The following is a 20,000-nucleotide window of genomic DNA, read 5'->3' on the forward strand; positions in this document are numbered from 1 at the left end:
TCAGTGGTCATGGTCCATGAATTTGAGTCCCATTGACTCCAATTTTTTTTCGGATGTTACTAAACCACGACACACCGAAGCAGCGAAACGAAACAAGAAAACACCGCGTATGATCCCACCATACATTTAATACTAACCAACAAAGGCTGCAGTTTGAGATTAAAGTCACGTTATTGCTCCTACTTAAATTAAGGATCTTGTTTCACCCTAATATCACCCCTGATGAAAAAACGAGCACATTCATTTATATTTAGTGTTTTTTAAACCAGAGTAGCATCAAACTACCGTGCATATCTGATTGTCAACCGGACCCGGGTTGCTTTAACCTGCAATGGAATCGAAGTAGATGTAATGCGAATGGCTACTTGGTGGATCTTTAAGCGAAATATACATTGTGGAGCTCAAGAATGGAACGTCATTTCGAGAAACAACACAAGCCGTGGAAAGTGGACATCTGGAATCTTAAAAGCGACAAATAATTGACTTTGACAACAACTGCATCTTTCGATCGGCGGTCGAGGGTTGATCTGTATTTCGTAATATATTTTACTATTTTAAAATAAAAAGTTTTTCGTTTCCGACACTGATAGTTTGTTTGGGTGTTTAACAATGACTACGAAAATTTGAGGAGGACAATCACATACCAAGGGTAACCCAGTTTAAGCTCACGGAGCGCCGAGTTATTTTAGAATTCTCGATCGGGCTATTAATAAACACGAAAAAAAAATCGATAATTTTGTGGTGACAATGATGAATAGAAAGTAGTCATCATAATTACCATGTCGGTTGCCTTAACGACCACAGAAGCACGCTCTCATTTGGTCTTCTACCTTCACAGCCTAGTGATATTCGAGGCAATTCGAGTCAAGCACACGACCGGCAGGCTTCGCTTATTTGATTTTCATAGAGTTGGAAAAAAAATACCTTGTGATGGTCACGGCGTTCGCATCACGACATGGCAAAGCTATGTGTTTCTTCTTGTCTGAGCATAAAAGAAAGACACCAAAATCCTTATTCCGGACTTCAATAAGAAGATCACTCCTTTCTTCTGTCTTTGAATCTTTATGTCTCTGAATTCTAAATGTATTTTTGGGTTTCGATTCTGTTTCTGATATTTTGGTTTCCAGAATCCAGATTTTCCACACGCATTTTTTAGTAATGGAAGGAAGACTAATTATAACATTTTCTGTGAATTAACCTTTATCTGCCTAATTTCTTCTTAGTGGCTCTGCGTTCGTCCAATATTCTTGGGAACCTCGATAAGAAGTACCTCGTCAAGTTGAATTCGTTTTTAGTTCCAGTCCTCCAGAATTCATCACGCAGCAGGTTTATTAGGTGTTGGCACGCCAAGACCGATGGCTGGGCAGGATTTACCTTCCACAGCAATTGTGATGGAAAGGGTCCCACTGTTACTATAATCAAAGTTGGCAGTTACATATTTGGGGGATACACTGACGTATCTTGGTCAAGTAAGTAGAACTTAAATTTAAGAGTTAGTTTCTTTGTGATTATTGTAATATTACGATCAAGTTATTGCTGTGATCTAACTCACATTCTTCGTTTGAAGGGATAACTTGCCCCAAAGTTTATAGGGTAGTTCAATAGTTCAATTCACTCGCATAAATTTAATAGTATTAAAAACTACGATACCCCCTCCTCCCCCCCACAACCCCCCCCCCCCCCCCTTCTCCCACTAAACTGAAGGAGTATACGTTTCATTACATAAATATTAGCAAGACTCCTCTTAAATGCCTTGTTGGTATTCATTTCTTTAGTAGTAGATTGCAGAGTGTTAGCTCCACGTTTACTGCAAAACGGCGCTACACATTAAGATGAAATTTTCTTTCTCCCCCAAAAAATCGAAGATTTGAGCTAACCTCTTGCCTGTTATCTACAGAAATAAAGTAACTTTTCAGCAGGACGAGATAGACAAGTTAGGAAAAGTTAATTTTCAAACTTTTATGAAAAGCAGCAGACAGCTGTCGTTGCTGTTTTCCCTTTCACGTAAAAGCGATGCTAAATGATCTCTAAAATAAGAAACCTTTGGACCCTGCCTTTATAGGGAGGAAACAGTCATTACGGTAAAGTATTCAGATAACCTAATGGACTATAATATCCAATATTATTGTATGGACGGGAGTGTTTTACCGGGAACTAAAACACTGGTAGAATCAATACGACCACTACATCCCGGAACTGAGTGGCATATTTTTCGTATGCGGTAATACGAGTGGTGATATTAAGCAACGACGTCGCGATTCCCGCCTTTTTTTGTTTGTATTAATACCCAGTATTTGCATTATAGCCTGCTTTTCGAATTCAATCTATACCATGCGTGTTTATTGTCTATATAATAAAAAGAAAACTATGACATGTTCACTCGAAGATATGAATTTCATGTTCTCATGGCAAGAGCAATATTCAGTGAATGAGTGAGATATGGTTCTTGCCATCCTTAAACAGTGCACACACTGACTCAAAGAGGTCGGAATGCTAAATGTTAAAAGTGATCTCGGTACAAAGAGCTAAGGCTCCTCCACGGGTGGAAAAAACCGTATCTAACGACAATAATAAGCACCTCCCAGGAGGTCTAACAGGAAAACAGGTGGCACTACAGCTGTATTGAACAATTTTCACTTCGCCGATCCTGGCATAAAGCATCTACTCCAGAAGTGTCGGTATTCAAAACATTGAGAAGAACTCAGTCCAACAATAAGAGAATTCTGGAGTTAGTTCCCAGTCACGTAGCCTACAATGTTGCTTGGGTAATGAGCTTAATCAGTGAGCGACCTTCGGACCCACTTAAGACCCAAATCAATCCCAAATTTTGAACGAAAAGAGAACGAAAATTGATGCAAACTGGTGGAGGTTAATGGACGTGCTACCAACTTGTACAGTCCTAGCAATGCCTTGACCGTCAGTGAAAAAGGCAACCTAGATTTGGGACCGAAGCAACAGAGATAGTGGAAAACAAGCTGAATGGCTAATAACTGTTCTCGGTAGACCGTACTCTCCTGGCACCCGTGTTCTGTAAACATCCTATGAGCGAACATGTCTCCTCCACGTATACAGTAGATAGAAACATCCGCGAAATGCAGGTCTCACCTAGAATTGGCGGAAGCCATATTGCTTTACAAGAACATTAAGTTCAACACTGAGGCCACAATGTTCCCGGTTTCACACTCATTCAGAAAGACAGATATGGCAATAAATGTGATGCCGGAATCATTGCTTTTGTCTCACAAAAGCTGAAAGTCAAGAGAACCGACGAGCTTGAAGACGAAGACCTCAAAATTACGTGGTTGCATATAAACCCCTTCAACTCCGAAAGACCCATTTTGTGTGGGGGATTATATCGCCCTCCTTCGTCAAATACTACCGTTGACGAACGACTTGAAAAGAACATTAAATACGCATATCTGGAAAAGAAAGAAATTGATATCATGCGGGACTTCAACATCGATCATTTAAGGACAACAGTATATAATCACCACCTGCTCTCCAAAGCACTTAAGGCTATGCAACTTGTACAGCTCGTAAAAACAGTGACCAGACCAGCTAGTGGTACCTGCCGTGACCACGTTTATAGCTCTCACCCAGAGTTTATTTCCGAAATATTGGTGCCTAACATTGGTTTAGCAGATCACCTCCCGATCTTTATTTGCCGTAAATATCCCAAGAAACGTATAGCAAATCGGATAACATCGAGATAGGATACAAGGGAGATCCAGCATTCACTAAATTCTATCCCGTGGGAGACTTGCTTGAACATAAAAACAGTCATCAAGGAACGCGATAAACTGCTTAACATTACGAGGAAATCAAATCTTCAAACGGACTGGGAACAGTGTAAAGATTTTAAGTGCGAAACAACCAACCCAATTAAAGAAGGAAAAAGAAACTACTGCTGCGAATCAATTGACAGCAAAGGAACACGAAAGGTATCTGAAGAGCTCTCAAAACACCAAACGGGTTGCGAAAGCAGGCGAATAAAATAGCTGAACTGGAAACAGAAAATGAGAGTTATCACCCATCCTGTGCAAATTGCCAAAACTCTCAACAACACGCATCTCGCCTGAACATAAATAACACTGAAGAATTCAATGACGCTAAGCTTAGTTATTTCGTCACTAGAATGGCAACTGAAACCGAGGCATTCTATATACCACCTCTAACCACAAAAGGAAATTCAAGACTACATAAACAAACTGCCATCAAGCAAAGCCACGGGATGCGACAGCATGAGTGTTAAAGTCCTAAAAACAAAAGCTCCAGCACTGATTTCCCCTCTGAAAAGGCTATTTAATTTTTCCATCGAAAATAGAGTCTTTCCGAGACAATGGAAAACAGCTCAGGCCACGATGATAGGTACTACGGTCCCCATTAGCAGCTGCCATTTCATTCAGGTTACTTCTGACGAGGAGTCACGTAAGCTGATGTCAGGAAGATAGGCGCATAAAACGCGCAAAGATTGAAAAATGGTTCCCGTGTGAGGGTCATCCTTTAACAGGCGGAAGGTTTTCGTGATGATGTTCTTGTGGTGACACTAACTCACGTGACTCCCTGTCAGCAGTACCCTGAATGAAGCGACCGCTACCAATGGGGACCGTAGTATCTATCCTTGTGGCCGCGTGCGATGCAACACTTATTTGCACACCAAATGCACTGACACCCCTGAAACTCTTGGTGGGCCCCACTGAATCCACGCAAGATATACCTGTGTTTGCGAGAACGTCATTTATTTAATCCAGTGCCGCTGCTGTCACAAGATTTATATTGGAAAAATTGGCAGAGGGTTGACACTTTTTTTACTGGCGAAGGAGAATGACTCACTGTTGCAAACTGAACTTAAATTTAAGATTGTCTTCTATTGCGCTTGCCTTCACTCCACTAGCTTCATCAAAATTCCGGCTTAATTTCGGTCATTGCTCCTTTTTAGTTAACTGCCATTTGTTAGTAGTTAGTAGTTCGCTGTCGCTATTTGTATACTCAAATTACTTAACACTTGTAGCAAAGCGTCGTGTATCCTTCGGATCCTACTAGCTTGGGACTACATCGTTGGATTTTCAGCCTTGTTGATTCAAAATTATATATATATATATATATATCATACATATATATCATAGATGGACTGGTTTGGAAACCCCGAAAAGTCAAAGACAAGGACTACAATGACATCGCAACTTGACCGTGACCATAGACAATCTTTTGTCCTTTGTTCACAACTGAGTTTGAATGAATTTAGGACAATACCTACTATTGTTATTGCGCATCTCAACGTATTGGGGTTTCCTATTGGTGGTGCTTACTAATACAGGGGGATTTTTGCGCGGTTTAAAACTATGCGTAGGAAGTAGAACTAAGCAAGTGCTCTTGACATCCAAAAAGATTTTGGGGGTAACCACGCATTTTTGAAAGATAATTAAGCTTCAATTTGGAAAAGAACGCCATATATTAATTTGTACCAGAGACCCATAAGGGTTGAAACGTGTAACGGCCCCTTGTGTGCTTGGAAACAAGCTTCTGAATATTCGATTTGCTAAGTACCATATTTGGAACAACAAGAGCGAGGGGTTTCCAAATATGGTACTTAGCAATGAAACATTCAACCAATCAGTTCGCACTGAATATTCGGAAGCCGTGAACGCGCGTTACACGTTTCAACCCTTATGGGTTTCTGTTTGTACTGTAAAGCTTTTTACAAATATTGTTGATTAATTATTCTAGGAATTCCAAGTTTTTTGGGAATTCATTTCGCAAGGGTTTCCCGCATGGTCAGTAAACGTAAACCGAGCAAAAATTCCTTTGAATTAGCAGGTACCGTCCTTTATCAAAAGCATTAAAAAAAAAAAAAGTGGTCTATGGATGGTCAGGGCCAAAACAGCGAAGTGAAACAAAAAAAACAACAACAAAAAAAAAACAAGCAAACAAACAAACAACACGTTGAGTTTTGTAGCCATCTTCATATATCAACTATGTACAACTATGTACAAATGCTTTTTTTTTGTGGTTTAGTTGCCGTGTTGTGGTTTCAATTTGGATAAAATGTTCAAAGCCTAACATGGTTGAGTTACTTGTGTTGGCATGTTGGTCACTTGTGTTACTTGTGTTGCTAGCATGCGCTACAGTTTTCGATTTTTTAATGATTAACAACATGAACCTTTATTTTTCAGTTAAATTAAAGTATCGATTGTCTCGGTGTTTAGATTGGCTATGTCATTCCTTGCGCGATTCCTTCACCCACTTTCATCTGTCTTGCTAGCAGAGGCCAATTCTGTGTTAGAAGGGAAAACACTTTATGTGACTAGCTTTTCTTTGTTGTTTCTTCACGTTTTGTGAAATGTGAAAATTGCGTTAATTAATACTGAGCGCAATGAATAAGCTATAATTAAGCAATGAATAAGCTACAATTTAAAGATCATATATATAATTTAACAAAGAAAGGTAGCCGGTAAACTAGAGTAACCCGCATACACGAGCTCAGTTGTAGTTATACGCGAACTTACCGTTTGTCTGCAAAATAATTGCCTACTGGGTAACCTTGATCTAACTTTTTTTTGGTTTAATTTTTAAAGGTTATAATAAATGATTAATATTGATTTCCTAACTTACATAGCTGAAATGATCAGGTCATTAAGAGTTTGTTAGCTGAGAAGACGGCCTCGTTAAAACAAAAAAATACTCGATTTCGAGACATCGCATGTTCATCGCCGAAATGTTTGTAGCCGGTGTAAGCAGGCAAATTGCTAGGGTTTTTAGACTAAGGATTTTATATTATGAACGAAATGATATATGAAATAAATCATGTATTGAACTGCGGATATGAAATCAAGTGAAGCTATGATCTTCGCAGTTTTGAACGCAACTTTAGCAATTGCGTAGAGAAGCCTGAAAAATTCAGGACTTCAACGGGGTTTGCACCCGTGACCTCGCAATACTTTTCAGACTTCTCTACGCAATTGCTACATGTGCGTTCATAACTGCGAGGATCAAGAACTTCACTTGAATTATATAATAACACAAATCATAATCATGAATAATAAAAATTCTTTTCTTTTAGGTTCTTGTGGTTATGCTTCATCCAGTAAATCGTTTATCTACTCACTGTATAACATCAATGGCTTCGCTCCTGTTAAGCGGCAGGTCAAGCCAGGAGGGCAGAGTTCCGCTATATACAGATGTTCCAGTTACGGACCAACCTTTGGTAACGGACACGACATCTACATATCAAACAACGCTGCCAGTAACCGTGCTTCGAACACATATTGTGGCTACGCTTACCCCCTTCCCTCAGGGTATTCTTCATCTGGTTTTTCCTGTAGATTTTATGCAGGAAGCTACAAGTTTACTCCCACTGATATAGAGGTATTCTACGAGACAACCACTTAAAACGAGCCGAAAAGATTGCCGTCACTATTCTATTTTTTGTGCAACCTCGTTCCCAGGGCTTTTCTTAGCCGCTTCAAGGTGCCTTTAGATCAGGGGTACTTCTTTCCAGAGAGCTTTCAATCAAAAACATACTTTTAGAAAAGAAAGATGTATTTTATCATAGAAAAGCCCTGGGGACGAGGTTTTTTTGTGTGTAATCAGGTCACCATATTTAGTGTGTTATGGTTTAATGAAAACGTTGACAATCACTCGTCCCGTATGTGTTTTAATCCTACAGTAATAGACCTTATTCATAAATGGCGGTCAATTTATAATTCTTTTGTCGAAGTGCAAATTAGCCTACCAAGCCTCGATACCATACAGTGAATTAAAAAGAATTCTTGCTCTAAAATGAGGCTTGGTAGGCTAATTTGCACGTGGACAAAAGAATTATAAATGTGACCGCCATTTATGAATAAGGTCTATTGCAGTTTTAAATAACCAGTCATATCGATTTGATTTAAATTGACAATAACCACAACAAATGATAACAACAATTTATGCATGTTAAAGGTTTTTAAGGAAAGAAAAAAAAAGCTAACGGTGCGTTCGTTTGGGAATAGGAATACATGGAAAAGAAGTTAGAAATCCTTCGCTTTTACGAATTTCGCATTAAAAATTGATGTCAAGCACCTGGTGAACATATCTTTATTATCCTTGTTGCTTCAAAACGCCAAACATACCATATTAAATTATCACTACAAGTATGCCTATTCCGCGATAGGCTCTTGCGTCCTGTAACCAACGCCTTCAGAATTTCCCCGCGCACTGACCCCTGACAATGATTAAGCTTTGACAGAAGAGTGACTCCGCCTCTGTTTGTCGATAATGTAAAGTAACGTTAAAAACGGCAAAATACTTATTTGCTCAGGCAAAAACCAGAAAAGGGAATGGTTCTTCAATAGTCTCACACCATGAGCGTGCTGGGACGTCTCAAAGAAGGCAGTGCTCGCCAGAAATTATTATTCGGTCAAAAATCCATGAAAGAGGAATCCATAACAACAGCAATAATTTAATTTCATCTTGCGTAACATGTTCTTGTCTGACATAAAGCAAAAATGCCTCTCTCTTTTGACCCAACTGTGCATGCAAAAGAATGCGTGGGAGGACAGCCATCAAACGTTCTTTCGCAACATCCTCCCCTTCTTGTTACGAAATATCAGCAAAACCTAAGACCAGAAGCACATGCCCTCGCATGAAGCGTGTAACTTGCAACTTTTTTCCTTGGAACAAGGCAGGGGATTTTAGGACACAAAATTTATGCCCAAATATGGATAAAACTAAGTTAGAAGCTTGACGCGCGGGAAAATCCACGACCTGCAGTACGTTAGATCCAAATAAGGAAATTCTTAAACTGAAAATTAAAAACAGCTCTGAACCAGAGTTAAACGCTTCGGGGTCATAAGCTTCTGCTAAGACTGAATAAAATGTTCTCTATTAAAAGTATACGACTTCAAAGTCCCTCTAAATAGTGTCATTCAAGCTCAAACAGCCCTACAACGGGCAAAGTTTCACAATTGCAGGTCTCCGCCGCACAGTATCCCCTGTTAAGTCGTTGCCCATTCCAGGCTAATTTGCCTCTTCAATATGGAGAGCTCGTGTTACAAAGGTATCTTCTCTGGGGGAATAGGCAAATGATTCTCAGTTTGTTGGTAATGAAAGGGTCACCAAAGGTGTTCTATCCCAGACACTTTCGAGTCACGAAATCACCAAGAAAGTGTCGTCTTGATCGAGTTACGGCTGACACCAAATAAACCGTACGTTTTACTTATTGAATAGATCACTTCCATAAATGGCGACCTCCTTTACACTTTTTTGTATTTATGTTAATTAGACCTACTGCCCTTCTTTTGAAACAAAATTTGCTCGTCGTAGCGAGGCTATAGAAAGGCTTAGTAGCATTAAAACAAAAGAATTTTTTCTGGCCGCTGTTATGAAAATGGTCTTTACAATAACTTGTATTCCTCCTATGAAGCATTGCTGTATGTAGTGACATTTAGGAGAACATGCTTCATGTACGATAACAGACATGTCCAGAAATGCAAGTAATAGATGCATTCGTATTTCAATAAGCGTCACAAAGTGTCCCCTTGCTCGTTTCCTTAACTTCAACATCACTCGTGTATTTGAATACAGACAATTGACGTCACAAAGTGTCCCCCCAAATGCTGCTCCTCAAGTATGGATAAACTGCTGCATTGACCCTGACCTAACAAAGACGCTCATCTTTACTCTAATCTTATTGTAAGAAATAGGCTGGAAATGCTAAGAAACGAGTTTCAACAATTTGGAGGATAAGTTCTATTCATTAAATTTATTTTACAGCACTAACGTATAAACTCTTGTTCTTAGGCCATCGTAGCTTGGTGAAGAAAATAATACAAACAGCGATGATAAACATTGTATTCCAATGCATTTTTATAAAACTTGACGTTTCGTATGCTAGTCAACATACATTTTCAAAAGTGACCGTTACAATTTATACATATATATATATATATATCGATAACAGGTTCCAGACCCCTATTGTTTACGATATATTGTTTACGATATATATATATATATATATAGTTTTTTTACAGCACTGTTTCATGTAAATGCCTAGCACGATGCATATATTAACGTGACGTAATTTATCACCATGGGAAAAAAATCGCTAATTAAAAACACCCTATACTTAAAAATAAACTTGGTGAACCTTCTTATTTTTGCACTTACCAGAAGTTAATAGAAAAACAAGAAATGAAAAAGCTAGCAAATCCTGGAGAATATTGGATATGGCCTGAGAGTAACGCCATAACCCACTTTGATGAGGGATCAATTAAAAAGGAGCATAGCTACAGCAAGGATAAATAAACTAAAGCTACCTGTAAGCGTATACTGGTGGCCAGAAAAAAACCTGCTTTAAAAAACCCCGTAGGGAAAAAGGGTACAGGAAAACTGGGACAACTAGGTACAACTCACGTCCCCCGCCAGGAATCTAAATAAATTACTCAAAAATTACAAAGCCAGCAAAAGCGAAAATCTAGTTCTGAATAAACAATCGCCAGTGTATACTGGAAAATGTAAAATAAAAATTGAAAACGAACAACAGAAACAACTAAATTGATTAGCTGATTCGCACCTCCAACCAGCATGGATATCTAACAAAACACCTGCTATTTTCCAACAAGCCGGATTGGACGCCGTACCAGACTCCATACTGTGCGTGCCGTAATTAGAAACTTCCCTAACAAGTGGCTGAATATGCTTCATAAATTCCACCCTTAAAGTGGTCATAGAAACGCGTACCTCAGATATTTTTGCATTATAGCTGGAAAGTGATAAGGGGTGCTAAGATAAAACTATTGGCAAAGTTAAAACATATATATTTGAAGCGGATTCAGAGCCACCTTAAAATATTGTAATTGTGAAGGTGGCTATGAACCCACTCCAAAGACTTTTTTCAAAAATTGCGTTCATAACTGCGAGGATCATAGCTTCACTTGATTTCATATCCGCAGTTCATGATATGATTCATTTCATATATCATTTCGTTCAATAATAAAGTGATTTTCACAATTATCGTCATAAGTATAATAATTTAGTTTGGAACACCTTATCGATTGAAAAATGGTTTTATTTGCCACCCTTGTAGTTTTTATTGTCTCCTTTTTACAAAACACATTCAATTTGTTGTAAAGGCCTGCATTGAGATAAAGTGATTGTTTGGAGGTCACGCGCTGTAACCAGTTAGATCCTTGCTTGATAATATCCGTTCCATACTTGTGTGCTAAGTTACCTGGCCTTTGTATAAAACCAAGGCTGAAGTTGACCTTGTTGCGGTAAAGACCTCATTGGACTTATGCCAAACACAATGTTCAAATGTGAACTACTTTGCATTTACAAAAGAAAAGCGAAGGGATTCGCAGTAGACCAAGCTCAGCTCCAGTCTTACTTTGAAAGTCTTATTTTGAAAGTTCTCAAATTGCACTCGCCAACGGGCTCGTGCAGTTTTGAGAACTTTTAAAATATCAAACATTCTCGTAAATCACGAAATGCACTCGCGTTAACTTAATACAATGTCCTATACTTATTCATTGGGACGATTTGCATCGATTGCGTGTCAACAGCTTTGAAGGTCGTTGGTCATAGAAATGTTTATGCACTAGCTATAGTGTATTGAAACCTTTAGATCGATTTCATGAAAGTCACTTCGAGAATAATTGGGGTATATTTTGACCCTCACACAAAGTTCTTTTCAGATCTTTTAAATTTCCTTTCGCGATCTGAAAGCTCACCCTTCTCTTGCAAGTCATTTTTTATACCCCTCCCTGTTCTTTCTGCTTATGCGCATGCAGGCTACTCTCCAAGAATACTTCTTAACTTTTCCTCACTAAATGCCCTGGCAGACTGCTTCAACATCCGGTCGATGTTGTTGAACAACGATTTTGAAACCGTGTGCTTCCTCTCTCTCCCCCCTTCCCCCTTAACATGTTGAAACGATGTTGATACCCTTTGCTCTTCGCAGCAGTCAACATCGCTCGCTTTGTTGAAGAAAATGTTGAAGGAGTTTGCCCAGGCCTTAACACTTACATCCATCCAGGCATGCAAATTTATTCAAATTCATGAAACATAAATTTGAAAAAGGGAGTTCTCAGGTTATCCCTCTATGAGAAAAACTACACATGCTGAGAAAGAAGATTATTGCATTATCTAAGATTAATTTAAAAATAGCACTGGTCTAGTGTAATCACGTGTTTGCCTAACATCTCTGTTAAGAAATGTTTACTCAACGTTCTGTGGTTGTCGTTTCCGGTTCTCCAATAAAATGTTTCCAAAATAGGTTTGTTCGCAACTACTCATTTCAACTAGTGCTCATTAAAATCAGTACTCTCAAAAAGAGAGCTGAATAAAACCAAAATAACATCCTTACATTGTGAGCATCTCTTCCAGCAATTTTCTTTCATATATTCCCAATTCTTCTTACACTGCCTACTTGCGGCCCAACCAGGGCATTCGTCAGGGTGTTTGTCGATGCAAGGAGCTATAAATGAAAGCAAAGTAGTACCCGTGATAATTTTAGGCCTCATCAACCTGTTCCCCTACCCCTAGTTTCAACTAGAAAAATAGCCCAAATAGCCTATCGCGCTAATATTGGAATCAAAGTATTGGAGAGCGGTGTTATTTTGATATTCTGTTGAGAGAACAGTTAGATGACGTAAAGTAAGAGGCATGTTGTAGAGCGATATTAAACGTTACGTCACCTATTGTCATTAATGAATGGGTCCAACCAGATATCTACTGGCTGTGGAAACAAAGGATCCTTTTTTCTGTGGTTGGCAAAGACGGTTTAAATGACGCAAGATTTGTTTGTAAATAGGGAAGTCTCCTATTTTTGGTATAAGTAGTCAATTATGCTACCTTGTGCATCTAAATTAAATTGATTTTCAGAAAAGAATATGCGCCAATCAAAGAAAAATGTCGAAAAACAGATAAAGGAAACGAATATAATAGATAAATAAAGAAGAAAAAGAAACGACTCCAATTAAAATAGAACGAAAAATAGAATAAAATTTATATTTGGTGAAAAGTGCTACCGAGTAATATCCGAAGTCCTTTTTGTTTAAATGCCACTGCTACTTGGGAAAGAAACTTCATAGAAGAACGTTTCAAGTTTTTATGTACTTTTGGCCTCATCAGAATAAGCACATCAGTCTCTTATAGATCAGACAAGAAACCAGCCGTTAATGTTGGAAGTTCGTTTAATAATTAGTCATCTCTGAAAAATATGATCCCGGAATGCCGGATGATAATTAAGAACCAGTGTTTAACAATGTCTAAATTTACAACGAATGAATGGCTCGCTAGTTCTTAAGCCAACCCAAAACCCTAACCCTAACCCTAAAACCCACGGAGCACCATTCTTAAGAAAATATGGTAACCTATCGATACAAGAAATCTTGGTTTTATAGGAATGACATCATCGACCGTCCGTACGTACATCCACCCATCCATGTATGCCAATGTCACCAGTATCATGCTAGTTTACAGCATACATCTTTGATATTGGATATCCATGTTTTGATCAATTGACACCTGTCAAAACAAGCCATCCGCTGACCAGTATCACATGACCATATCACGGGCTCAAGCCTAGAGCTCACCGAAGTCAGAAATAACACAGAAACACCCTTGACAAACATCAGATATAAACGCATCCTTTTTGAAGTTATATTTTACTTGACGTTTCGTATGCTTCTGCATACATCTTCAGAAGTGACGGTTAATACAAAATTGGAGTTTAAATATACAGGATCACTAACTAATTAACTATTAACTTTTAAGTAACAATAGAGGTGACAAAAACTAATAAAGACAGAGCTTTTTGCTGCTGACATGGTCGGCTTTAAATCTTTATATCAACAGTGTCTCTTTTATTTTACTGTGAGTATCGGATCGCCCTTTTGATAAAACTTCAAAATGATCCCATTTTAAACTGTGACCAGTTAATGTAACATGGTCAGCAAGAGCCGACGTATGATGACCATTAATTAATGCTTTAAAATGTTCAGTTTTTCTGTTATGCAATCGTTTTTCAGTTTTTCCGATATAAAAATCATTGCAATCCCAACAGGCAGCCCTGTATACAATTTTAGATATTTGGCCACGGCTAAGTCTTTATTAGTTTTTGTCACCTCTATTGTTACTTAATAATTAGTTAGTAATCCTGTATATTTAAACTCCAATTTTGTATTAACCGTCACTTCTGAAGACGTATGCAGAAGCATGCGAAACGTCAAGTAAAAGATAATTTCAAAAACGATGCGTTTATATCTGATGTTTGTCACCGCTGTTTGTGTGTTATATCTAGTCAAACTGAGATGGCCAAAGAAATAAAGTATTCACCGAGGTCAGCTGTTTCGTTGAAGTTGACCGCTGACCAGGTACTGGTTTCCGATTGGATTGCAGCCTCAACCCAGGTTAACTCACCTAAACATAAGCGAGGCTTCATTTTTCGCGCGTTTTCTGTGGCTCGACGCGGCTACACGGCAATTCTACATAGACTATAGTTCTTGCACAGTCAACGCTTTTGGTTTTTTTTTTCTGTATTTTTCGCTGGTTTCAATCCAGTTTGACATATCATATTATCTGTGGTCCACACTGGTGGCTACGCAGTTATTTAAGTCAAGCATCGGAGGGATATAAACTTAAAGCTGAGTGTTTATTTTTAATTTGCTTCGAGCTGCTTTTTTTTGCATATCTTTAGAAGCTCTGATAAGGTAACATGATGTCTGGAGGACCTATGGGTAGAACAGAAACGAAAGGAGAGCGAAGGAGAACGACAAGGACAAAACAGAATACCAGTAATAGCTCATACTTGGTGGAAGAAGTTACTCCACAAATTCTTTCCTTGGGCACTAAACCGTTTGTTGTTTTTACGGATGCGTTATTTGAAGTCGACGTGTATTTTTAAAAGGTGGCTTAATCAGTTCTCCCTTTGTTCTGGAATAAAAATCGAAGTTTTATTGTCAAGTGATATTAAATAACAATTATCTGTATTCTTTTGGACATAAAGAAAAAGCTGATTTGTTTGTTTGTTTTGCTCTAAAATGCGACCGAACACGTACTTTTTTAATCCGTTTGCCCAATTAGTTTTTGTTGCGCCTCGACAGTGACAACAAATTTTTTTCCTCATGTTATAAACGAACACGTAATCGCATGAGTTCTCGTAAAATTAGGGGCAAATCTCACTAGCTTGTGTTTTCAGAAATTTGTTTAAAGCACCTAAGTGCTATTTTAGTGTTGGAGCGGATCTTGTTTGAAGTTCGTCCTTTCTTGGTTGCATTGCCGTATTTTGCCGATTCTTGATGCAAGCCAACCTGGCGTGTTTCAATACAATGCATCAAAATGTGAATGATCAAGTTTTCAGAGATATAGTGGAATAAAGAACATCAGTAAAACCCTTCTTTGACCTTGAACTGACAAAGTTTTTTTTTTGTTTTTGCCTCTAATTTTATGGTGATTCCTATTCGCTGGCTATTGACACTAGTTGACTCTGAAATGACTTTTTTCCTTTCCAAGCGCTCGCTGAGGGTTTGCTTGTTTTCTTTTAAAACTCATGCGGTTCAAGAAAAATTCATTGCAAAACTTGTGAATTCCAAAATAAATTTCTCTCGATAAATGGATATCGTAGTCATCGCTTCGTGATTCATGCGATATCGGTTTTTAGTGTATAATTTACCGTGGAATTTTTCTATAGAAGAAAGCAAAGAAAATTAATTAATGATTAAAGCAGCAACCGGAAACATCAAACCTCGGACAATTCGAAACCTTTTATTTTCCCTAACCCTACAGGCAGTAAGAATAAATAACTAGGGAGCTCCGCTTTTAGGCTTATCTAAATCTATTTATTATGCTAATATAAAAGATGAAAGTCTATACAGTATTTTACTGACCAATTGTGGCCTGTGCAGGCTCCCGTAAGCACAGCAGTGGCACTCAGCTACTCGCCAGATCGGCCGCCGTCCATCCGCTGCCCACAGCGGACCAGCAGATCGGCCGAGATCGATTGAACAGAATCTCAAACGATAATGATTTTATAGCCTCTGGAGCGTAATTTTCTGCTCGACGTATTTAGCTCAAATCAACGCAATTAGAACGTCAGATCAGACGCTGTCAATTTCCTTGGCGTGACAAAGTTAATCTTCAGTTTTATTATCTACTAATCAGAGCAATGTACGTTTTGAAGAAAACAATTTCCTTTCTGGGAATCACAACTGACTGTATATTTGACGAATCTCCTGCCAGCCGTTTTGTGCTCATGATCATTTTTATGCTCACGAGATTGAGATTGAGATCGACTGGTGCTATTCTGTACATGAAGGGGTTTTAAGGAATAATGAAACATGGACAATTTGAACATAAGATAATAATTTATTTCTTTCATTCAATTTACAATACTTTACAATAAAATAAGCCTTAATAAGTCTTAGTAAGCCTTAACAAAGCCTAATTAGACATTAAGAAAAAATTTATATAAAAATATTATTCTTTTTACACTTTTGGAAATTAAATCGGGGAAAAAAGAAGCAGTATTGCAAAACATTTGTTGAAGGAAACAAAATCCCCTTCTAATCCTCTACCAGCCCTAAGATCTTCCCTTTTTCCATCGGCACAATAGGGCTCCCAGACTGCTGGAATATATTCTGCCCTTGCCGAATCGAACTTTGTGAAAGACCACATGCGGTAAATTCTAGTAGCGGCATCCGAGGAATTGGAAGATTATGAGATAAGGGGAAAAAAGAACGGAATAAAATACCCACATTATTGACACAATCTATCTTTTAGCACGTGCTTACGTGCTTACATATATTAAAGGTTACAAGAACTCATTAGAAATACTTTAGGCTATCATCATCAGTGCAATACATATTATGGCCAAGTAACGTCGAACCATGCGGTTCTGGATACGTATACACGTAAATGTTTAACCGGTCTTCCTTTAGACGATAAAAACATTAGTAATATCTACTCTGAAACATCAATACGTGTATACACGCCAAGCCTGTCATATTAGCCTGATACAGAGTAATATTTTATTTTAGAAAGTGCAGGTCTAAACGCATAATCGCTTGGCATATTTCAGGGAAACAACAACATAAGGTCTTGCAGCAAAGATTTAACAAAACAAAATTTGACTTTTATAAATCACCTGACCTCAGTGCTTAGTCGGGTGTTTATGTAATGCATATCTTACAGATACTAGTTTGAAGGAACGCAAATAACCCCTTATAGAACACATCAAGCAGAAATCGTCTCGAAGATTTCTGTGTATTGTAAAGGGCTTGAATCTTTAGGAAAAAGCAATGGACTCCTCAACAGACGAGATTTTTAGCACTAGGCGAATGCGTTTAATTAACTTACGTTATAGCGTGTTTATAGGTGACCCTTGTGCATAGCTGTTGCCAATTAATGATATATTAACTAACAAAAAGACAGGGTTTTCAATTTTCCTACATGGTGACATCCACAATGATTTTGGCGGCCAAAATACATGATATTTCTGACATTCTGTTTCGAATTTTACGCAAGCCTGTTTTTTTTTCTCGTTATTTCTCTTTTTTTAATAATGCGCTTTTCTTGCTTTCGCTAAATGCTGCAGTGTTTAGCCTCTCACGACATCCCGGAAATGCTAGACACATACGTTAGATTACCTTGTTTTTATCGGTTATAACACGCGAAAAACCTCTGTGTTATACATAAAAAGAAACATCTTTAAGGACAATTATGTTTCATGATATTTCCGAATTTGTTTTTTATTTCCTTTTATTATTACTGTTTGAGTGAGTGTGCCCTTTCTGTTTTACATGTCGCCCTTTGGCAAAAATTAGAATTGACAACTAAGTGTCAAGCTAAATGCGATTTCAGCAGAGAAAATAAAAATAAAAACAGTTAACAGGAAAATGTATCTTTCCACTTGTTATTGGATACGCCAAATTCTGAACCTAGCGGAAAAAGACATAAAGTTAGGCGTATCACAGAAGAGGCATTATATCAAAGTGGTGCTCATACGAGGAGGTGGACACCATGGACCGCATTAGGGGAATTTTCCTGCTTTGGCTGAGCGTTTACTTCTTATTAATCCAAAGCATCCAAGGTAACTATGATTTTCCTTACTTTAACCAGCACGGTGAAATAGAGCACCGACAAATATATATGTAGTTGGCTTAACTGGGCTGCTCTTTTTTGGTTAAAGATACATGAAATTCATGTTACAGTATATTGAAATAGCGATCATTGTGTGACGATTTTATGAGAAAAAAAGATCATTGAACTTTATGGAACAACTTCAACAGTTCAGGTCCCTTACAAGCCTAAATCATTTTTGAAGCCTGTTCATGACTCTTTTTAGCTAATCCTGTGCAAAGTGCTTGAATGGGAGTTTACTTAGATGACTGCGAGGGTTAATGCAAGCCTGTATAACGCTTTGGAGGAATACTTAAAAACATGTACACTTTAACACCACTTAGACAAATGAGAACCTTGACGTTTTTTATTTGGAGTCTCAAAAACATTCATTTCGTAATTCTTCCTCAATTTAAAGTCTGCGACTTGCTCTTTTGGTATATCTATACTTATGGCAGTCTTTTTAGGATAGTTACAAGTTGCATCACGAAAATCTCCCTACACTTAAAAAAGAGATCTCTTCTTTAATTGCAAAATTATTTGTGTCTTTTTGCTTGTATTATTAGAGACTGTCCTTCTCGAACGATGGCAACTCGCGCTGCCTGTGAACTTTTGCTTTGAGAGAAGAGTAGTGCCTTTTTTGAGTTGGTGCTCTTAGTGTACAGGATTTCATGAATATGAAATTATGAATTTACCAGCACTTGCCCAATGTAATTGAAGAACACATTCCCTCCACTGAACTCAAATTCGTTGAGTTTCAGACTGAGACACACCCCTTTTCACAAACAGCACGACTTGCATTTCTTAACCAACACCAAATGTTAGTTATAACTGAGCATGATTCTGTCAAAAGGAAAAAGACGGTGTCCGAAAGCTATGAGGGTCAACTAATTTCCTAGCAAGTAGGGTGTTTTAATTAAATAGTATCCAAATCCATATCAAACTCTTTAGATGCTATTATTTAACTTGTCTTTTAATTCTATGTTCATAATGCAATTCGCCTCTACACGTTCTCTTACTATTGTTGTTAAAAAGGGGTGGGGTTGGGAAGGGTATTATTGTCAGCTCGATGATTGGCCAGTTGGAGTTGTTATCCTCACGCGATGAAGATGGTAGGAGTTCATTAAGGCACAAAGAAAACACTTCACAATGTTTGCCTTAAGGGCATTCCGTGAATTTCCATGCCTAAGCCATCTACTAGATTGGCAACAACAACAACAAAAAAGTTCTTTAGCAACTTCTTATCTTCTTACGTCTTGAAAGTTGCTCTTTTGTCGGCCATCCCCCATGTACGACCTGCAATTGACACGCATGGGCTAATATTTAACAATTATTCTCTGAAATCGTGCGGAATATCGCCTGATACTTGGCTTACGTATATCGCAGGATGTGCGTTGAATACGCAAGACGAATATTGAGCGCGCTATGACCATATTTGGACATTGCCACAGTGTGTTGAATAATAAAAATTGATATAAAGCTGCCTTCGTAGTCTACCGGATTTCATGGACATGAAATAATGCATTAACACACTTGGCAAATGCCATGGAAGGAAATAATTTTCCCGCAGAACACAAATCTATTGGGTTTCACACAGACACGCCCCTGTTCACAAACAGCACGCCTTGAGTTTCTTAGAAAACACCAAATGATGCTTGCAACCGAAGTTCAAAAGGAAGAAAAACGGTGTTTGAAAGCTGTTAGGGCCAATTAATTTCCTAATCAGAAGGGTATTTTAATTAAATATATATAGTATCCAAATCGCTTTTTCCTTTGGGGCTTGCCTGGATTTTTCAGGTGTTTATCTGAAACAGTTGCTTCCATTATCCAGATAAGTGCAAAGATCAATTATTCCTTACGTCAAATAGTCTAGTGAGCTGAATTAAAGGGGGCGTTGATTATTT

The 20,000-nt window shown here is 38.1% G+C and overlaps 2 protein-coding genes across 2 annotated transcripts in view; both read left to right on the forward strand.

Annotated features, from left to right (window-relative positions):
- The first annotated feature begins 779 nt into the window (after positions 1-779).
- Positions 780-8,060, forward strand: LOC138031976 (uncharacterized). The gene is made up of 3 exons (XM_068879568.1): positions 780-879; positions 1,224-1,469; positions 7,061-8,060. The coding sequence occupies exons 1-3, from the start codon at positions 780-782 to the stop codon at positions 7,387-7,389; spliced, it is 675 nt and encodes a 224-aa protein (XP_068735669.1). The 3' UTR covers positions 7,390-8,060.
- Positions 8,061-17,912: 9,852 nt separating this feature from the next.
- Positions 17,913-20,000, forward strand: part of LOC138032773 (uncharacterized) — a 57,380-nt gene continuing 55,292 nt past the window's right edge. The window contains exon 1 of the mRNA XM_068880497.1: positions 17,913-18,067. Coding sequence (XP_068736598.1) covers positions 17,998-18,067 — 70 coding nt within the window. The 5' untranslated portion in view covers positions 17,913-17,997. The remainder of the gene's footprint in view (positions 18,068-20,000) is intronic.

Source organism: Montipora capricornis, chromosome 14, assembly GCF_036669925.1.
Source record: "Montipora capricornis isolate CH-2021 chromosome 14, ASM3666992v2, whole genome shotgun sequence".
In the NCBI taxonomy this organism is placed as follows: domain Eukaryota; kingdom Metazoa; phylum Cnidaria; class Anthozoa; order Scleractinia; family Acroporidae; genus Montipora; species Montipora capricornis.